We start from the raw sequence: 19,060 nt of genomic DNA on the forward strand, positions 1-19,060 counted from the left end.
ATAAAAAGTCTCATCATATTTATAATTTCGTTAGCTCTATTTATTATTAACAAGTAAATTATAAGTTATAACCACTACAATAAATTATTATAAATATAATTTTTCTCTAGTGTTATAATTATAATTTTTTTTAAGTGTAACACTTTTAAAAAACATAAATTTTTATATAAAAAAAACTTTGTAATCTAAAATAAATAATATAATTTAAGTTGTTTAATGGTGAAAAAAAGTATTTGATAATATTGATTAATAAATTATATTATAATATAGATTAACTATTTAAGTTAATATTTTGAATATGTATTTATTTTTTAAATGTAATAGCGATTATTTTTTGTGAAAAATATTAAGTTCAAATTTTAAAATGAATACTAAAGATATTAAGATCATTTATTAAAATTATAAAATTTAGTTAAGTTTTAAGTTTTTTTTATAAATTTAGTTATATTTAATTGAATTTTCATTAACATTTTTTAGTGTATTTAAAATATTTATAATTTGTTTTTTCTATTAACGTGATAATGTGATTGTTATCTTTATCATCTTATTTATTTGACTCAATATATTACATAAATATAAATTTTGTGATTAATATAAATTAATATTATAATTAATATAAAAATTAATAATTTTTATTATTTTTATCATAAACATGTTAGATAATAATAAGGAACCATTGTCTTTATCTAAATAAAAATTATAATAGTGACAATCTTTTACTTATAGTAAATGATGATAGAAAAGTCATTCTAAAATTCGTTGTCTAATATATTTTTAATTAAATTAATAAAATTCACTTTCTTTTAATTAATTATGTCATTATTTTATATTAACAATAAGTTTATCTTAGGTGAAGTCAAATCAACTAAAGTACCGTGATAAAATAATAATCACAACAACCATTTAACAAAAACATTAAAAAAATATAAATTTATTTAAAAAGGTAAAAAAGATATAAATTTCAATAAACTAAAATAATTAAACGGAACTCAATTTAAAATATATAAACTTACGAAAAAATTTAAAACTTAATAATCAAATAATAAAAGAATACATAAATTTAAACTAGAAAAATCAGTGAAGAATAAAAATAAAATAAATATACAAATTTAAAATTGTTTTAATAGTAAAAGCATACATTAATATTAATTACTTTAATAAAATATATTAAATAAACAATTTTAAAAAGTTAAAAAAATTTCATTGTTTCAATTTATTTATTTTTTAAAAGAAAATTGAAAAGTTGTGTTAGAATTGTGTGAAAAACTGATATGTAAGTACTATGAATAACATGTTGTGTAGCTAAATTTATTTTCACAATTACCATGGGAGAAAATCTTTAGAAGGTTCTAGTTATTACATGAAAGTGACCAGAAGGGTGCCAATATCACATAAAAGAGGTAAACATAGCAAGAACTTTATCATGCACTCGTTCCAACCCACACTTCACAATCACCATTAATGGAAGACCAAAACCTCCCTCACCACACTTCACAACCACCATCAACGGAAGACCAAAACCACTGTACGACAAGTGACCAACAGTTGCAAAACCTTAATCTCCCCAAAGTCCTTCTTCATGGTCCCCCAGGTTTTTCCTCTGTTCTCCAACCACCCTATTCCCAAAAGTTCCATCTTTTAAACCCCTCTTCGCTTCCACTTCACCAGTTTGCGGCCACCCACCCCCACCACTGCGCCACCGTGGCCGCCGTCCTCTGTGACGGGGGCTACCCCCTCACCCTCGACATGCTTAGTCTCCTCCCTTCGCTCCGCCTCGTTGTCACCGCCAGTGCCGGCACTGATCACGTCGACATCGACGAGTGCCGCCGCCGCGGAATTCAGGTTGCCGGTGCCGGAAATTTGTTTTCCGAGGACGTCGCCGATTTGGCGGTGGCTTTGTTGATCGACGTGGTGATGAAGATTTCTGCAGCGGATCGGAGTTTGAGAAAACGACACGTTGATTCACGAGCTATTACGCTTGCTTCCAAGGTTCGTGGTTTTCTATAATTGATAGAAAGTTCGTCACCAAGATATTTTAAATTTTATATCACTAAATTAATAATAAATTTTATATTAACAAAATTGTACTAGAAAATAAAATAAAAACGGACGCGTTTAATAATACTTCTTGTTGATAATATAATTATAAAACTTAACATAAATTGACATGCTAAACACTTAAGATAATAGTTTTTTTTTTTCAGAGAACTTTTCTATACATTTAGAATAAATGTATTAAGTTTTTTTTTAAAATAAATACTGTTTCGGGTTATTTGGGATTAAGTCACCAAACTCCTGCACAATTGATCTTCTAGGAAGGGTTTCGGCGGCGTCTGACGCTCCTCCACGATTGATCTTCAAGCCGTCCGATGGCATTCCAAGCTCTGTTGTTTACTCTCCCGTCGGGGGAAACCTGTTAAAGATTTTTCGATGTCAAAGTCAGTACGAAAATTGTTGGCGATTCGATGGAATAGTAATGAAATACAGTAAATGTAACCTATCTATCACTTACCTCTGACCTGTATTTATAGTTTTCGCTATGGACTTGAGATTAGTGAAAAGTTAATCCCTGCCCAATTCCAACCCAATAGCTCTAATCATTATTTACCTTAATCGGTGAACCATCACTACTCACTCGAGCAGAAGGACGAACGATCGAGTTACATCGTGCGTGAGGTGAATATTTATGCAAGCCGCCCCACACTGTTGTCAGATGAGTAAAAAGATAGAAGAAACGTCAGTGGTCACATAAGTCTCGGCGCTGCTTTCGGATCGTCCGATCCATATGGCAAGTCCCCCAAGCTCTAGTGCACGTAGTGAACGTTGGGTTTAGGACCAAATGAAATCTCAAAGTGGGTATGAGGGACTCCGTTTGTTGACCGTCTGTCTTTGCCAATGGTCAGGCTAGATGGCTCCCATGTTGGCCTTTGGGCCGAATTTGTTGGGCTTTTTCTTATCGATTTTTGGAATTTGATTTGGGCGAGAACACACGTGTCGTATGTCGAGAGGCGGAAGTTGAAGTGGCTTCGCATCTGGATCGTCAATCGTGATAGTTTTTAACGGTGTGGATGCCTTAACGGTTACAAAAATTTCTCCTATAAATAGGAAGCGGGGACGTTGTCATTTTCACTTTCTCCTTCTTCAAGTTTAGAGCATTCATTTTTTGTCGTCCTCCTTCTTAGAAGAGTCTGTCCGGTCTCTGGGGTCGGAGCCTAATTTCCCCGCTGAGGTGAATAAAAGGATTATCTATGGGATACCTATCCACCTCCTCAAGGGTGGTATTTGTAACGCCCCGGCAACTCACAGGGACCATCGACTGCCCCCACAGATCACCACCAAGCTTTCCAGTATGCTTTGTCCTCACTCGCACACTTTCTGGGAAAACTTCCCAGAAGGTCACCCATCCCAGAATTACTCCAAGCTAAGCACGCTTAACTATGGAGTTCTTATGAGTCAGGCTACCGAAAAGCAAATGCATTTTGGTGATATGAGTAGCCAAATCAATCCCTTTAAGCTATCCTTCAACTGTATAGTCCCATACCTACACAGTCTCCAGATCCCTCTCATTCCGGTGTATGTTCGATTCGTCCATGTACCCCTTCCACCCGAAGCTGCCAGGAGCCGCTCCTTGTCTGTGCCCGGCTAGGTGTATGTTCGATTCGTCCATGTACCCCTTCCACCCGAAGCTGCCAGGAGCCGCTCCTTGTCTGTGCCCGGCTAGGCTCTGATACCATCTGTAACGCCCCGGCAACTCACAGGGACCATCGACTGCCCCCACAGATCACCACCAGGCTTTCCAGTATGCTTTGTCCTCACTCGCACACTTTCTGGGAAAACTTCCCGGAAGGTCACCCATCCCAGAATTACTCCAAGCTAAGCACGCTTAACTATGGAGTTCTTATGAGTCAGGCTACCGAAAAGCAAATGCATTTTGGTGATATGAGTAGCCAAATCAATCCCTTTAAGCTATCCTTCAACTGTATAGTCCCATACCTACACAGTCTCCAGATCCCTCTCATTCCGGTGTATGTTCGATTCGTCCATGTACCCCTTCCACCCGAAGCTGCCAGGAGCCGCTCCTTGTCTGTGCCCCCTGCACCATGCTTCTTGCACCGGCGTCACTCCCCGCCCTCGTCTCCGTGCCCGGGTGTCACAGTATTCCTGTAGATAATTCACCCTTAGAGTCGGACAGTACCGGGAGGGTCATTTCGGGGTATGACTGGGCACCTCATGATGCTAGCTTGTTTGCGGCGGAGTACGCTACTAAAAAGGCGGTGACATGGAGAGTCGGCTGGCTATATGTCGTTCGAGACGTAGAGGACTCTCGACTGGTTCCGGCGGGAGTTTGCCCAAGGAATGAGCGAGTTTATCACGGGAAGGAAACAAGTCCGAATGACTTCTTCTTCATGTATGCCAATCTTTTCGGTTAACTATGCGTTCGGGTGTCGTTTACTAAGTTTCAAACGGTCGTTCTTCGGGAAGTGAACGTCGCCCCTGTACAGTTGCATCCGAATTCTTGGGCGACCATCTAGGCATTCTTGGCGTTGTGTTTGGCGGTTGGCGTAAATCCAACCATCCCAATTTTCTTTCATTATTTTGAAGTTTGCCTACTCCCAAAGGGTGGTTGGGTTTCATTGACGTCCGTCAGAGATAGGACCCTCTTCCATCCTTTCTCTGATTCATATAAGAATTTCAAGGACCAATTTTTAAAGTCATCATTGACGAGGCCGGCCGTCACGAGTTCCATGATGCGGCGGGCAATCCCTTGTTCCCTTTTTATTAGACAAGGAATCCTAGGAAAATAAAAGCGTATCTGGTTGGTGTGCTGAGCCCGGTTGATTTGGAGGTTGCTCGGACCATCAACGTTCTCCCCCGCCGTTTCTCTACTCGCAACTTAGTCGAATGCCTTCGTCATGAGGATTGTGAACGAAAGGCGTTCAGTATGGTATTTTGTATTCGTTTTGCTTTTTTAGTATGTTGGTGTTAACGTAGTTGAATTTTTTATTTTTTCCAAATACCATGTCTACTCCTCTCCCTGCCAATCCAACTTTATGGCTTCTAAGAAAGGAGCTGGTGCCAGTTCTTCATCCGCTCGGGAAAAGGTTACCCCGACCGCCCTCCATCCTCCTGTTGTCAGGCAGGCATCCTTGACAAGCCAAATGTCGAAGGTTACCTCGGTCGACCCGCAGTTCGTCCCCATTGTTGGCGTTACTGCCGGCGTTGCGACAGCCGTGGACAACGAGCCCCCTCAAAGCCTACTGGCCGTGTTCGTAGATCCTTCCTCGGAGGCGGCCACCACATCTGTCGTACCCCTCGTGAGGAAGAGGAAAGAGCGCAAAGAGGGAGAGAAAGGGTGCAAGGAGAAGGAAGGGTCATCATCCTGTTCAGCGTCCAAGAAGGTTCGTAAGGCGAAAGAGGGGTCCTCCTCTTGACCACTGCCGGGCGGGGTGTTCAGCCCTGCGTTCAACATGAGCGACATGACAAACTTCCACATGAGTTCTTCGCAGCAGGCGTTGATAGAGTCGCTCTCGGAGGCTGACTTGACCAACACGATGTTGGAAATGTCTATCTGGACGACTTCCCTGGCTTGGTACCTTAGGGAGTTTGTTGATCGCCCGGGGGTCGAGAATGTTAAAGCAGAGCTGCTCGCCGAGAAGAAGGTGTCCGAGGATCTCCAGGCGGCTATGGATCAGATGCTGCTAGCCCAAGATGATTTCGATAAGAAGATCGATGAGCTCTCAGTCGAGCTGGACGAGGCCAAGAAGAGTTTGGCCGAAACAACGAAGCAGCTTCGGGACGCTTGGACTGACCGTACATTTGTCAGGATTGGCCGAAACAACGGAGTAGTTTCACGATCGCACATTTGTCAGGATTGGCTTTGATACCCCAGGCAGTGAGCATGAAAGTAAGGAATTTCCCAGCAACTACTCCGAACGTGCATTTGGTCGGGTTTAGCCGCATCCCGTACCTTCTAACCTGTCGGAACACCTCTTCTAGGTCCTTCACATGACATCATTTGTCAGGTGAACGGACGACCATATTGTCGACATACACATCCATGCACCGACCGATCTGTTCTGCGAAGATCCTGTCCATCAAGCGCTGATAGGTAGCCCTAACATTCTTCAAGCCGAATGGCATAACTTCGTAACAAAAGTTTGCCTTCTCGGTGATGAATGTCGTCTTTTCCCGATCTGGCCCGTACATGGGTATTTGATTGTACCCAAAATATGCATCTAGGAAGCTTAACATCCGGTGGCTATAGGCTCCATCCACTAAGGTGTCTATGCTTGGCAAGGGATGAGAGTCTTTTGGGCAAGCTTTGTTGAGGCCGGTGTAATCGGTGAACATCCGCCATTTTCCGATGGCCTTCTTCACCATCACCACATTGGCGAGCCAAGTGGTATATGTCACTTCTTTGACGAACCCGACCTGCCTCAACTTCCCGACCTCCTCTTCTATGGCTCTCCTCTTCTCTTCTCCCATCCTCCGCTTCTTTTACGCCACTAGCCGCGCTTCTTTGAATAGTGCCAACTTATGTGACATGACCGAGGGGTGGATCCCCGACATATCAGCGGCTGTCCATGCAAACAAGTCGCGATTCTTCCAAAGGACGGACCGAATCTCTCGCTCCAACTCAGGCTCTAACCCCCGAGCCATGATCGTGGTCTGGGAAGCGTCCTTCCCTATCAAGACCAACTGCGTCTCCCCGAGGGGCTCCAACCGATCTTCCGTGTTTGTCCTTGGGTCAAGGTCGGCTATAGCCACCTCGGATCCACCCGTCCTCCTTCTTACCGTGCGGGTGTGAAGTTTCAGGCCTGCGGCGTAACATTCCCTAGTCGTTTTTTGATCCACCCGGACAGTGCAGATTGTCCCTTTGTCCGAGGGATACTTCATCGTGAGGTGCGACATTGATATGATCGCCCCAAAAGCGTTGAGGCACGGCCGGTCTAGCAGTAAGTTGTAGGAGGTATTGGCTTCCACCAGTAAGTACCTAACCCTCTTCTCCTCGTTGTGCCGACCGGTCCTCAGCCTTGTGCGTAAATCTACGTATCCTCTGGTGTCTATCGTCTCGCTCGCAAAGCCTACGATCTGTTCGTTGTATGGGACGATCAGGTCTTCCGATATGTCCATATGTTGGAAAGTCTTCCAGTAGAGGATGTTTACTGAGCTTCCCTGGTCCACTAGCACCTTGCCCACACCGTACCGGGCAATCTCCGTCGTTATTACCATCGGGTCACCCTAATCAGGATCAGGGGCGTGAAAGTCTTCATCTGAAAACGTGATGGGGGGCATCGTCCTCCGTGGCTTGTCCACCGAGTGAACGGATTGTAAAGCTCGCACATGACGCTTTCGGGCGGATGAGGAAGATCCTCCTCCAGCAAAACCACCGAATATGGTATTGATGTGTCCTCGCAGGGGACGGTCGTGGCTTCTACTCCGTCGCCTCTCCGATCGCGAACGGTCGGTCCGGTCGATTCTGGACCTTCCGTGCCTCTCGGGTTTCCTAGGGCTGGTCCGCTGTGGGTTGGGTCAGTTTATGGGCGCATGGGGGCGGTCGATCCGCACATACTTTTTCAGCTCCCCCGCACGGATTAGTTCTTCGATCTTATCCTTTAGGGTTACACACTCCTTTGTGGTGTGGCCCATGTTCTTGTGATACATGTAGTGTTTATTACCGTCCACCGTTGGCGGCATGGGTCGCCTCTTCAGGTCCGGGATTAACTCCGCGCTTAAAGCTTCTTGGAAAATCTTCGCCCGGGAGGCGTTCAATGGGGTGTATTGCTGGAATCGTGGCCCCTGGGGCGGTTCTCTTTGCTTGAATCCCGCAAGCTTCCCAACTTGGCCACCCGATTTCCCCTCGTCCGCTCTTTCTCCCTTGTTCTCCTGGTTTTCCTTTTTATACGACAACTTCATTTCCTCCACCCTTATTTTGTCTGATGCCCTCTCTCACAACTCTTCCATGGTCTTGGGCGCCCGTCGGTAGACGCTGTCCTTAAACGGTCCGGGCTTGAGGGCGGGAAGGATGTAATGCAGGGAAAGTTCCAAGCTCAAGCCCTTCACTCATCGGATTTCTGGTATCGATCCATGAATGCTCTTAAAGTTTCTTCCTTTCCCTATTTCAGGGTGACCAACTCGAAGACGGTCAAGTCCTGAGTACTGTTGTTGGCGAATTGTCGATTGAACAAACGTTGTAGTCTAGCGAAATTCTCGATGGAATTGGGAGGGAGTGAGTTAAACCACTCGAGCGCCTCCCCCTCTAATGATAATGAGAACACTCGGCACCAAATGGCGTCGTTGCTTGTCCGGAACGCCATTGCGTTCGAAAAGGTTTTGATGTGGGCCTCCGAGTCCGTTGTCTCGTCATATATTTTGAACTGAGGCGGGACGAACTACTCCGATATCTGGACGTCCATGATTGCCTTGACGAATGGGAGTAATAGCGTTGACGAGGACTCGGTCTTCACTACCAACTACTTGTCCTATGCGGCATTCTCCACGTGCACAGATTTAGCTTTGCTTCCCTCGACCTTCGGCTCTGTAGGTTTCCACGTTTTGTCCAGCCCACTGCTATGTTCGGTTTGATCCTCCATGACAGCCTTGCCTCTCTCCTTGGCCTTCTCTCGCTCCCCCTTTTCTCTCGCGCCTTCTTGGGCAAGGCGTGCCGAACACTCGACCCTAACGGCTATGAGTTCCTCCTCATGACGCTGTTGCATCTCCTCCATCTTCTGTTGTAACATCTGGATCATCTCCACTGGATCGTCTATACTCATGTTTCTCGTGGTCACCATTGGGTTTTGCAAGTAACTCGGCTCCACGGTGGGCGCCAAAATGTTTCAGTTATTTGGGGTTAAGTCACCAAACTCCTGCACAATCAGTCTTCTAGGAAGGGTTTCGGCAGTGTCTGACGCTCCTCCACGATTGATCTTCAAGTCGTTCGGTGGCGCTCCAAGCTCCGTTGTTCACTCTCCCGTCCGGGGGAAACCTGTCCAAGATTCTCTGATGCCAAAGTCAGTGCGGAAACTGTTGGCGATTCGATGGAATAGTAATGAATATGCAGTAAATGCAACCTATCTACCACTTACCTCTGACTTGTATTTATAGTTTTCGTTATGGGCTTGGGATTAGTGAAAAGTTAATCACGGCCCAATAGCTCTAATCATTATTTACCTTAATCTCCGTCTTAACGACCTGATTTAGCGATCGATGAACCATCACAACTCACCCGAGCGGAAGGACGAACGGTCGAGTTACACCGCACGTGAGATGAATATTTATGCAAGCCGTCTGACACTGCTGTCAGAGGAGTAAAACGATAGAAGAAATGCCAGTGGTCACATAAGTCTCGTGCTGATTTTGGACTCTCTGCCCATATGGTACAAATACCCGGTCCATATGGTACAAATACAATTTTTTTCGTATTAGTTATTTAAATAAGTTAAGTGATTTTACCTAAAAGTTTCAATATATTTTTTAATTTATATTTACATAAAAAAAATCTATCTTTATTAAGAGTTATAGAAAAATGTATAAAATAACGTTTTAAGCCTTGAAGTATATTTTTTAAATAGATTTATTAAAGGAATTATTTGTTATTCTCACTCCTAAACTCAAATTCCAAAAGGAATTATATTTTATTTTGAATTTCAACATAAAAATTATAATCAATTATGAAATTCAATCTACTACAAAGGACACGTTATATAATTCATACATAAACGAATTTGGAGAAAAAACCATATATATTCGAGTTCTGGAAATGTTAATTAAAATAAATGTTAATAAGAGCAAAAGTTTACTTTGAGATAAATTAACTTTACATTGAGATTATGAATAGAAAGTACGAAACTATTTTTAAAAGCAATATCATTTTAGTTTTTCAATTTAGTCTACATGTATGAAATTATTCTACACACATATTAGGAATTTCATAATAGATTGAAAATAAAGTAAAAATAAGAAAATTAAGAGATATATAAAAATATATTGACAAACACAAACATTTAATTTTAAGATTTTAAATTAGAAATAATCTCATGGTTATTTTATATATCTTATCATTTGTAATATTAAGACTTGTTATTTATCTTATTGACCAAATTGTGATATTGAATTTTTTAATATTTTTTTGTACGAAAACCCTAAGAAAATAAATATGGTATGATTTTAAGAAAATGAAGTATGAAAATACTTTTGGATTTTTTTTTCTAATTAAAAAAATTACTCTTTCGCACTATGAAAAATTGTAAGAGAAAAGTTAAGAGATAAGACAAGAAGGATTTGATGAATGAAGGATAAAATATTGGGATTGAGTACATTAGCACTCAATGCTGGGACCAAAGAACAGAAAGTGTATAATAATATATTATTAAATTAATTATTTTTTGTTGTTATTTTCAACGAATATTTAATTAATAATACGAACTTCATCAAATTTTATTAAACATAAATCACTTTAGTTACATTAATAGGAATTTTATCATTCAAAAAAATTAGTACATGTTAACAAAGACAGTCCAAACATTTTCCTTTTGTCCAACTATGGGAGAGATGTCAATATAATATTTTAACATTCAATTATGGATTTAGTTCTTAAAGTTTGGGGTAACTTTCATTTTAGTATTTAAACTAAATAATATATTTTAACTTCTAAATACGAAATTTAAAGGATAAATTATTTTATAAGTCTTTTTTTTTTAATTTTCTGAATAATAAATTAAAAGGATCCAAACCGTTTATTTTTAATTTAAAACACTTGAAAATAATTTTTCTTTTAAATTTAAAAAATCAAAACCAAATTTATGTAAAAACATTAGAAACTAAAACCATAACTAGTTCAATTATTTAAAGTTTTAAGTTAAGAACTCTTTTTATTTTACTTGTGGGAGCTAATCTAATTTAGTAAGATAGGCTGCATATATTAAAGGTAATGTTGATATGAAGAATGGTTAATTCTATTTTCTTTTATAAGAAGAAATAACAAATCGAAGAAAAATTAATTTAATTCATCTACAAAATATTTCTTGTCTTATTGATATTACATGATTTTGAAAATTTCATATTAATATATTATTGGTTTTTAATTAGTCATTTGATCTTAATTTTTATTGAAAATATTTAAGTAGGTTTTTTTATTTGTTTTTGTTTTAATTAAGTTTAATTTTTGAAAAGTTATTTCAATTAAATTCTTTTCATTAATACTGTACTGGTTGCTGACATGTGTCAGTGTCCTTTTTTGCTTTTTATTTTTTATTTTTTATTGTCTGTAGCGTGAAAGTACTGAATTTTTTTATTGTCCGTAGCGTAAACGATCATGTCACCCACTCGATAATAAGAAATCAATTGAAAAACATACATATTTTGAATACTCAGTAGAATCAAAATTGCAATAAAAAGATAAATAAAAATATTTAAATGAATGAAAAACTTAAATCTTAGTTAATATTTTTTTTATTTTTCATGTTGATAGATATTCTAATTGACGACATAAAACTTTTCTCAATAGAACATTTTTTAAAAAGAAATTAAACTTAATTAAGTCTTAAATTTATAAACTTCTTTCCAAACATACACAAAAATATATTAGTGTAACATTTAAATCTATTTTCAGACATCTGAATGAAAAACATAAGAAAAAAAAAAGAGAAATAAAGACATGTCATGTACAATGTCAATTGTTTTTTTTTTAATTATTTAAATGGTACTAATTTGGTTTACTTTGTTTAAAGTATAAGTAAGGTAAGAGTGCTAGACATTTATATTTATTTGAAATGTATTATATTTATAAAATTTTCATAAAAGAAAATTAAAGTTTTGTATTTAAAAAAATAATGTTAAATAAATATAAAATATTTGTGTGATTTTTCATGAATATTGATAAGAATGATGTTTGGTTCAGGTATCAGGAAAGAGAGTTGGAATAGTAGGGTTGGGAAGAATAGGGTTAGAGGTGGCACATAGGCTTGAGGCCTTGGAGTGCATGGTCTCGTACAACTCTAGGAAGCAGAAACCCTTTGTTCCATACCCTTTCTATTCTACTGTTCTTGAACTTGCCACTAACACCAACGTCCTTGTTCTCTGTTGTTCCCTCAATGACCAAACACGCCACATCATCAACAGAGAAGTGATGCTGGCACTGGGAAAAGGAGGAGTTATTGTCAATGTGGGAAGAGGAGCTTTGATAGATGAAAAACAACTCTTCAACTGTTTGATGGAAGGTGAAATTGGAGGTGCTGGTTTGGATGTCTTTGAGAATGAGCCTCTTGTTGATGAACACTTCTTTTCCTTGGATAATGTAGTTCTATCACCACATGCAGGTTTTTCCACTTTAGACTCTTATCTTGCTATTTGCCAACTTCTCGGACTTAATTTGGAAGCTTTTTTCTCTAATAACCCTCTCATTACTCCTGTCATTTAGCTTCTTTTAATTTTACTTCTCTCCTGTTCAGAACACAAATATCATGTAATGCTTCTACCCTTTTCTATTTGGCTTTATCGTGTACTTAATATGATGAATAATATAATTCACAATGAACTAAGTTGAATTTGAAATGAAACCAATGACATAGTAAAACATGCATGTGTTGGAAGGTGGTTCAACGTAACACTGAATTCTTGCCTTTCAAGTAAAAGATTAAGAAGGCCATAAAGTTCTTTAACCTATAAAATCTACACCCAAAACAACAAAAGAGTAGATCAACTGGGAACATAGAGCTTAAAAAGTCTAATACACGGATTTGGATCATTCTGCATAATTTCAGCAGCGCGTTCAAACTCTTCCCTCAGAACTTTGATGCTATATTTATCTACCACTCGCCCAAGATCATGAGATGTTTCAAAAGGATCCTCTATACATATCAAATGCCGATCATTGTCAATCCCTCTAGTCCAGTCCTTCTCTCGTTTGCTACACCAAAATACAGTATCATATATTCAGTCAAATGAAAATAAAAATGAACAACAAATTCAAATGAACAAAGCATTACCCAGTTCCTATGAATTTGTTAACAACGGAATGGAACATAAAAGGGTGTGACAAACATTTAGAGATAACGAGTTATCATACCTGATAATGCTTCCTTTGCGTACAGATATAACAGAATTTGCATAATCAAGACAATATGCCCAATAGTGGAAAAATCCACGCACAAGCTGAGCAATTGTTTCCTTGTTGTGGCGACCAAAATCTCTAAGTTTTTCAACTTTATCAAAGAAAGCACAATTAATATCATCCACAGTCACAGAATACGTTGTCTCCATCTCCTGTATAGAAAATAGTATTCAATCATTAAATTACAAAATTATTCATATGATGTAATGTTTAATGAGGTACAAACTTGACAAAGTTAACTGAACGTCTTTGATTTGCATACTACAAAAAAGTTATTCCATTGACACTGGCCACGCAATTGCTAAAGTGGTTTTCTCAGAGTAAAAAGTGATTTGCCATTAACAAGGCTTTGTCACAGCATAAAAATTTGAAGTGGTTTTTCCAGCCAATTGTATGGAAAATGAAAATGAAAAGATACCTAGAACTCTTAATTAATTTTTTCATTCTGTACAAAATGGAAACACAGATCATTATGTTTAGATCAAAATATAAAGGGTTATTTCTGAAACATTAATAGCGGAAACACTGACATTCTACTTCTTAAAAGGCTAAAGGAATAAATCTGCCATAGAGGAATAGAAGAATAAAGTCTGAAGTACACACCTGCAAGCATGGAAGGATGGCAGGTCTTCTCATTTGTAAATAATGAATGCACATCAAAACATACCTGAAATTAAAATTAAATTATTGTTTTTAAGCGATACTATCCGGTCATCATATTTAAATGAACTTCTTTGATCCTGTCTACTTTGATTTTGATATATTAGGACAGTACCTTGCCTAATTATAATGAAGACAACAAAAGAATTTTTCAATAAGAATAGCAACAGAGGTTAACTTACGCATAGCTAGACAAAGTTCCTTGGTAAGTTTCATTGACTCTTCTTGACATAGCCCAATGTTTGATAATGAAGGCTAGCTGCCGTAACCTTGAATCTATGAGTGCATAATCCCGAAGAAGCTTTGTATTCACAACAGCTAGAAGTTTGTTAATGCATATGTCACAAGAGATTCCTGTCACTGGATCCATGAGCTTTACTATGGGAACCCGTGCACGTGTTAATGCCTACAAACAAACTCAAATTAAGAACTGAAGATTTTTTTTTTTTAATTTAATTACTTCAAAATGAATGTTTCCAAGAGCCGTAAACCAGCAGCAAATGCATTCTTCTGAAGAAAAATTGAGTCAGTTACCAGTCATTTCTGTCATATTCCCAATCTATTAATCCACATCCTTTTCCTTCTTTATTATTACCTATATTTTTTTTTATAAGCAAAAAATAATTAATTAAATAATACTGGACACTTAGGGTGTCCTAATCCTTATACAAAACTTGTAAAAACAAGTGCATTATCATACAACTCTTTTAACCATAGCATTTTCTCCAAACATATCCAATAAAAAATCAAACAGAAAAAACAGATTAGAGATGCTGTTGAAGAACAAAAGGGGGGTGAAGAGACTCAGACACAGAAGGCAAAGACTAACAGACAGAATATGTTAAAGTCTAGACACTAGCATTTACCAGTGAAGACAATAGCTTCTATGCTTATCCATATAAGGGCCCCTTTATAAGGGATCCATAAATTTGAAAGTATCAAATCAAAGACAGCAAAAACCACCACATTATGTTCTTCATCCACGCAAAAACACAATATAAAGTAGGAAAGTCGCCTTATATAGTCACCCAGCGTCATATATGGCCTCTTAGAAGCATGCCTTTGTTGCAACATCGTGGATAAGTAATTTAGTTCCACATTGACCACTGGTATAGCAAAACACAGAACAAATAAGTACATAAATGACATTTTTTATAGCAAAAAATAGAATATATAAGTACATAAATGACATTTAAATCACACCTTATAAACCAATTTTATAGGGATAAGTTAAGCTTAAACCCATATCCTAAAATGACATCAAAATTCCTACATTCTATGATATAATAAAGTCAGATTCCTTTTAATAATCCACTTCAGAAGAGAGTAACAGCAGAATTTCGAAGGATCTGTGTTTACTGTAACTTTTCAATAAGAAATAGCAATCAAGTGACCTTCTTAGGTCTGCAAGGCTCAAGTAAGGACTACAGTAGAGTTAGAGGGGTTCCTTTATTGTGAAAATCTTCCTACAAATAGACTAGAAGTAAAATGTAAATTTTGTTCTAATGCTTGTTGGGGTGGCATAGGAAGGATGAAACATCATCTTCAAGGAGCAAACAAAGGTGTTAGTCCTTGTCTTAGTGTTCAAGATGAAGTAAAGAAAAAAATGAAAAGTAGAACAACCTTGATTAGGCAGAAGTTACAAAAGTAGTAGCAAAGGGAAAGAATCCTCTCCGACAAATGACAATAAATGCATCTTATGTTAATGCATTGTCATTTAACCTTGTAGGAGTCCTCTTCTTATCCAACTATTAAAGGTTGTTGGATAGTATGGTAAGGATTTAAAGCCTCCTTATTATGAGGAAAGTGTCTCCTATTTGAAAAGAGTTGTTAATAATGCCAAAGCTCAATAAAAACGGAAAATTCATAGTAGCAAACAAGGAAGATGTTGGAGACATTGAAGTAGGGGGAAAAGATGAAGATCACTTGAGTGATGTAGATCTTGGAGAGGAAGAGGATGACATATGAATTTGATTTTGAGGTTGTGTAGTATGTGCAGCAGTAGCAACAACCACAGTCGATTTACACCGTACTTCATCTGACAACCTTTTTACACTATCAATCTTATCTGGCCATGTCTCCCAAATCCTAGTTTTTGTATGTCATAAATTTCAAAAATAAAACTCATCTTATATCTGGGGAGAAATAAAACCCTCCCTCGCCAACTTCAATCTCACCAACAATACAAAATTTCATTAACTTTGAACAGCAATGAAGCTGATTACAGACTTGGGAAGTTATACGCCACAAGTAGGAAAACAATTAACCAAAATCTACAACCAGTATAATTATGGACATATATTCTCTCATTACCTTCGCAAAGATATTAAGTGTTGGGAAGTATTCGGTGAACAGTAACTATTTTTTATTATCTAAGACAAAATTCAAGGACAAACCAGCTATAGCAAATTTCAATTTTTTTCCATTCAAAACCAAAGTTATTAAATCTCCTTTATGGAAATTTCTTAGCAAGCTTATACAAGTACATTTGCTTCTTAAAAATTATTGCACATTTCTTTATATGTGAATACAAACCATCAAGATAAAAATGAAAATGCAAAAAAAAGACGAAAATTTTCTTACCTGCACATTCTTCAGATTATCTGATCGCAAAATATCCGCCAATTTCCTTATAATCTTAGCTTTGTCCAGACTTGCTTCCTCAATAGCAAGGCAAACATCAATGTCACTTTTAGAAACACCAAACGAATTAGCACATGATCCATAGAGATGAAGCTTAGCTGCTGGCCATTCTTTTCTAACTAATTTCTCCAATAATGCCACTACTTGCTTTTGCTTCTTCTTTTCTTCTTCAGAAGGTATTAGAGACTCATATATTGCAAGGAAAGGAACACTAAGAACATCAGTGTCCCTTGATATGGCATCCTGGTAATAAATGATACAAGCGTAAATAACATTCATACTTTACCATAAAAGACACATGAGCTTCATAATTTGATCACCGGTGGGTAACTGTTAAACTCAACAAATATAAGCACAAACCTTCTCTCGAGTGGATACTCAAAGTACTTAATGGATACTCAAAGTACTTAATGGAATTTAGTTTAAAATTTAGCTCAGTAATGATTTACAACACATACCAAATTAGTTACCAGCAATATTATCAACAAATATAAGCACAAACCTTCTCTCGAGTAGCGCGGCGTTGCCTTGAGTTAGTCCTGTCATCAGAGTCATCCTCTATCGTTCTTCTTGACTCTACTAGTCGCCTGTGGCCTTCGCGACCATGCTCCCCTCTTTGGACAAACTGTCTGAGGTGTCCCGCTTGTACAAGCTCTTCTATTTTGTCTTTCAAGGCCACACACTCTTCCGTTTCATGCCCATACTTTCGGTGATACCGACAATGCCTAGACATGTCAGCATTCGGCGATGTGGCTAATTTCCTTGGTTTTTGTATAAGATCCGCATTAAGAGCCTCTTCCAAGGCGCGCAATCTTGTTACATTCAACTGCGTGTATTGATTGAATCGAGGTTGTCTTATCTCCTTAAGCCGAGGTAAAGATTTGTGATGTCTATATTGGTCATGAGCTTTCTTGTCAGTTGGGCTGTTCTCAGCCCTCATATTTCCTATAAGCTCCCTGGCCTCCTCCAACCGAATATATTCCGCCGCCCTCTGTCTCAGCTCGTTGAGGTCGGTCGTCGGCTCCCTGGCTAAGCTGTCTAGAAAGGGCCCAGGTCTTAACGCTGTCATCATGCAATACAATGCTAATTGAGGACAAAGATTCCTGATTTTCAACGCCAGCTTTCCAAACCGTTCCATGAAGGTCCTAAGTGCCTCTCCTTTCTCTTGCCGAATATATTGCAGAGCCATAGTTGAGATAACATTATCTGGGCGACTGCTCGCAAACCGGGAGCCAAACCGAGCTACCAATGTGGCAAAACAATTGATTGACATGGGAGGGAGCTCTGAAAACCAACTAAAGGCTTCATCTTTTAGGGAAGTGGGAAAGGCTCGACAGAAAATTGCATCTTTCGTACTATATACGCTAACATGAGTAACGTACACTTTAACATGCTCATCAGGATCCGTGGTACCGTCGTACTGGTCAATAGTTAACCATTGCCAATTATCGGGCGGAGGCACCTCCATGATATCATCTGTGAATGGATGCCACCACCTTTCACTGAGGGCAGTGACGGCGGTGTTAGCTATACCCCTTACCTTGGGTGGGGATCCCTGTGCCTGCACTGACCGAAGGGATGACGTAGGGGTATCTTGGGGTCTTCAAGCTTGGACCTTTGGAACAATCCTGACCTACTTCTTCAAGCTTCCTCCTCTTCATCTTAGTTTCTTCTTTCAACGCGGCTATCTCCTCCGCATGTCTCTTTTCTAATTCATCTAGCTGCTTTTGTAGTTCTAGGAGCATAGTCATCGCATCTGAACTACTCGCCGGAACCTCCTCTTCCTGCGCTCTTCCATTGTTGGTCATGCTACGGGTACACACCATGAGCTCCTTAAAAACTCACCTTGGCCCCACAGCAAATCGGAGTTTCAGAAAACGATAAGTTAATTCACGAGCTATTACGCTTGCTTCCAAGGTTTGTATTGCTAATATAGAAAGTCGTTCATCACCAAGTTTAAATTTTAGGGCTTTGTGTGTAGTCCGCGAAATTGGATTTCGTTTTGTGCATACTTTAATATTTAATATATTTTGTTATTCAAATTTTAAAAGTAAATTAAAATAGTTGTTTGTCTTATGTTTATTATTTTTATTTGTATTTTAAAATAGTTTTTTATCTTAAGTTAATTTTTTTTATTTGTTAAACATGTATTATGCTAATATTTAAATTATTTATACCATTTTAGAGATTTTAGATTTAATGTTATTTGTAAAATATGTTTTTTTATGTAAAAAATATAACATTAAAATGGATATATTTACTTATGTTTAAGATTTGGTTTCTGTAATGTATGACTACTTATTCCGTCAATGGACCAGGCGACGAATGACTAACAACTTAGAAATCGATCAGCAAAAATAGTCGTTGAAGTAATTAAAAGATAATTAATAATGATAACAATAATTGATGTGCAATTAATAGAAATAATAATAGCTATTAATGAGTAATTAATTGGTATGATATAATTATTATTACGAGGTTTATAAATATAGGTTTGACTTTAAAGTAAAAAACAATTTTTTTGTGACAATAGTTTTGTTAAATTTATTGAGAAATATAGTTGACTTTAGCGATGGACATGGGAATAAGAAAATAAAGAATTTATGAGAAGCACATTGGTGAACCACTAAAGGGAGAGTGCGATTA

The 19,060-nt window shown here is 38.1% G+C and overlaps 2 protein-coding genes across 2 annotated transcripts; one reads left to right on the forward strand and one right to left on the reverse strand.

Annotated features, from left to right (window-relative positions):
* The first annotated feature begins 1,296 nt into the window (after positions 1-1,296).
* On the forward strand, positions 1,297-12,532 carry LOC108337574 (glyoxylate/hydroxypyruvate reductase HPR3). Its single transcript, XM_017574129.2, has 2 exons — positions 1,297-1,989; positions 11,900-12,532. The coding sequence occupies exons 1-2, from the start codon at positions 1,462-1,464 to the stop codon at positions 12,416-12,418; spliced, it is 1,047 nt and encodes a 348-aa protein (XP_017429618.1). The 5' UTR covers positions 1,297-1,461; the 3' UTR covers positions 12,419-12,532.
* A 34-nt stretch (positions 12,533-12,566) lies between these two features.
* On the reverse strand, positions 12,567-18,357 carry LOC108337305 (UTP:RNA uridylyltransferase 1). Its single transcript, XM_017573801.2, has 6 exons — positions 16,917-18,357; positions 16,355-16,657; positions 13,954-14,177; positions 13,715-13,778; positions 13,067-13,263; positions 12,567-12,907 (listed from the first exon to the last, which is right to left on the reverse strand). The coding sequence occupies exons 1-6, from the start codon at positions 17,880-17,882 to the stop codon at positions 12,697-12,699; spliced, it is 1,965 nt and encodes a 654-aa protein (XP_017429290.1). The 5' UTR covers positions 17,883-18,357; the 3' UTR covers positions 12,567-12,696.
* Positions 18,358-19,060: the final 703 nt, after the last annotated feature.

The sequence above is a fragment of the Vigna angularis genome, chromosome 9 (assembly GCF_016808095.1).
Source record: "Vigna angularis cultivar LongXiaoDou No.4 chromosome 9, ASM1680809v1, whole genome shotgun sequence".
Classification (NCBI taxonomy): domain Eukaryota; kingdom Viridiplantae; phylum Streptophyta; class Magnoliopsida; order Fabales; family Fabaceae; genus Vigna; species Vigna angularis.

Bases quoted from the DNA above. Each gene is read 5' to 3' on its own strand.
- LOC108337574 (XM_017574129.2), top strand. From the start codon at position 1,462: ATGGAAGACCAAAACCTCCCTCACCACACTTCACAACCACCATCAACG. The intron at 1,990-11,899 runs GTTCGTGGTTTT...TGTTTGGTTCAG, and splicing joins CTATTACGCTTGCTTCCAAG to GTATCAGGAAAGAGAGTTGG.
- LOC108337305 (XM_017573801.2), bottom strand. From the start codon at position 17,882: ATGGAGGTGCCTCCGCCCGATAATTGGCAATGGTTAACTATTGACCAG. The intron at 13,264-13,714 runs GTGTGTACTTCA...TTTTCTATACAG, and splicing joins CCATCCTTCCATGCTTGCAG to GAGATGGAGACAACGTATTC. The intron at 12,908-13,066 runs GTATGATAACTC...ATTTTGGTGTAG, and splicing joins CGCAAAGGAAGCATTATCAG to CAAACGAGAGAAGGACTGGA.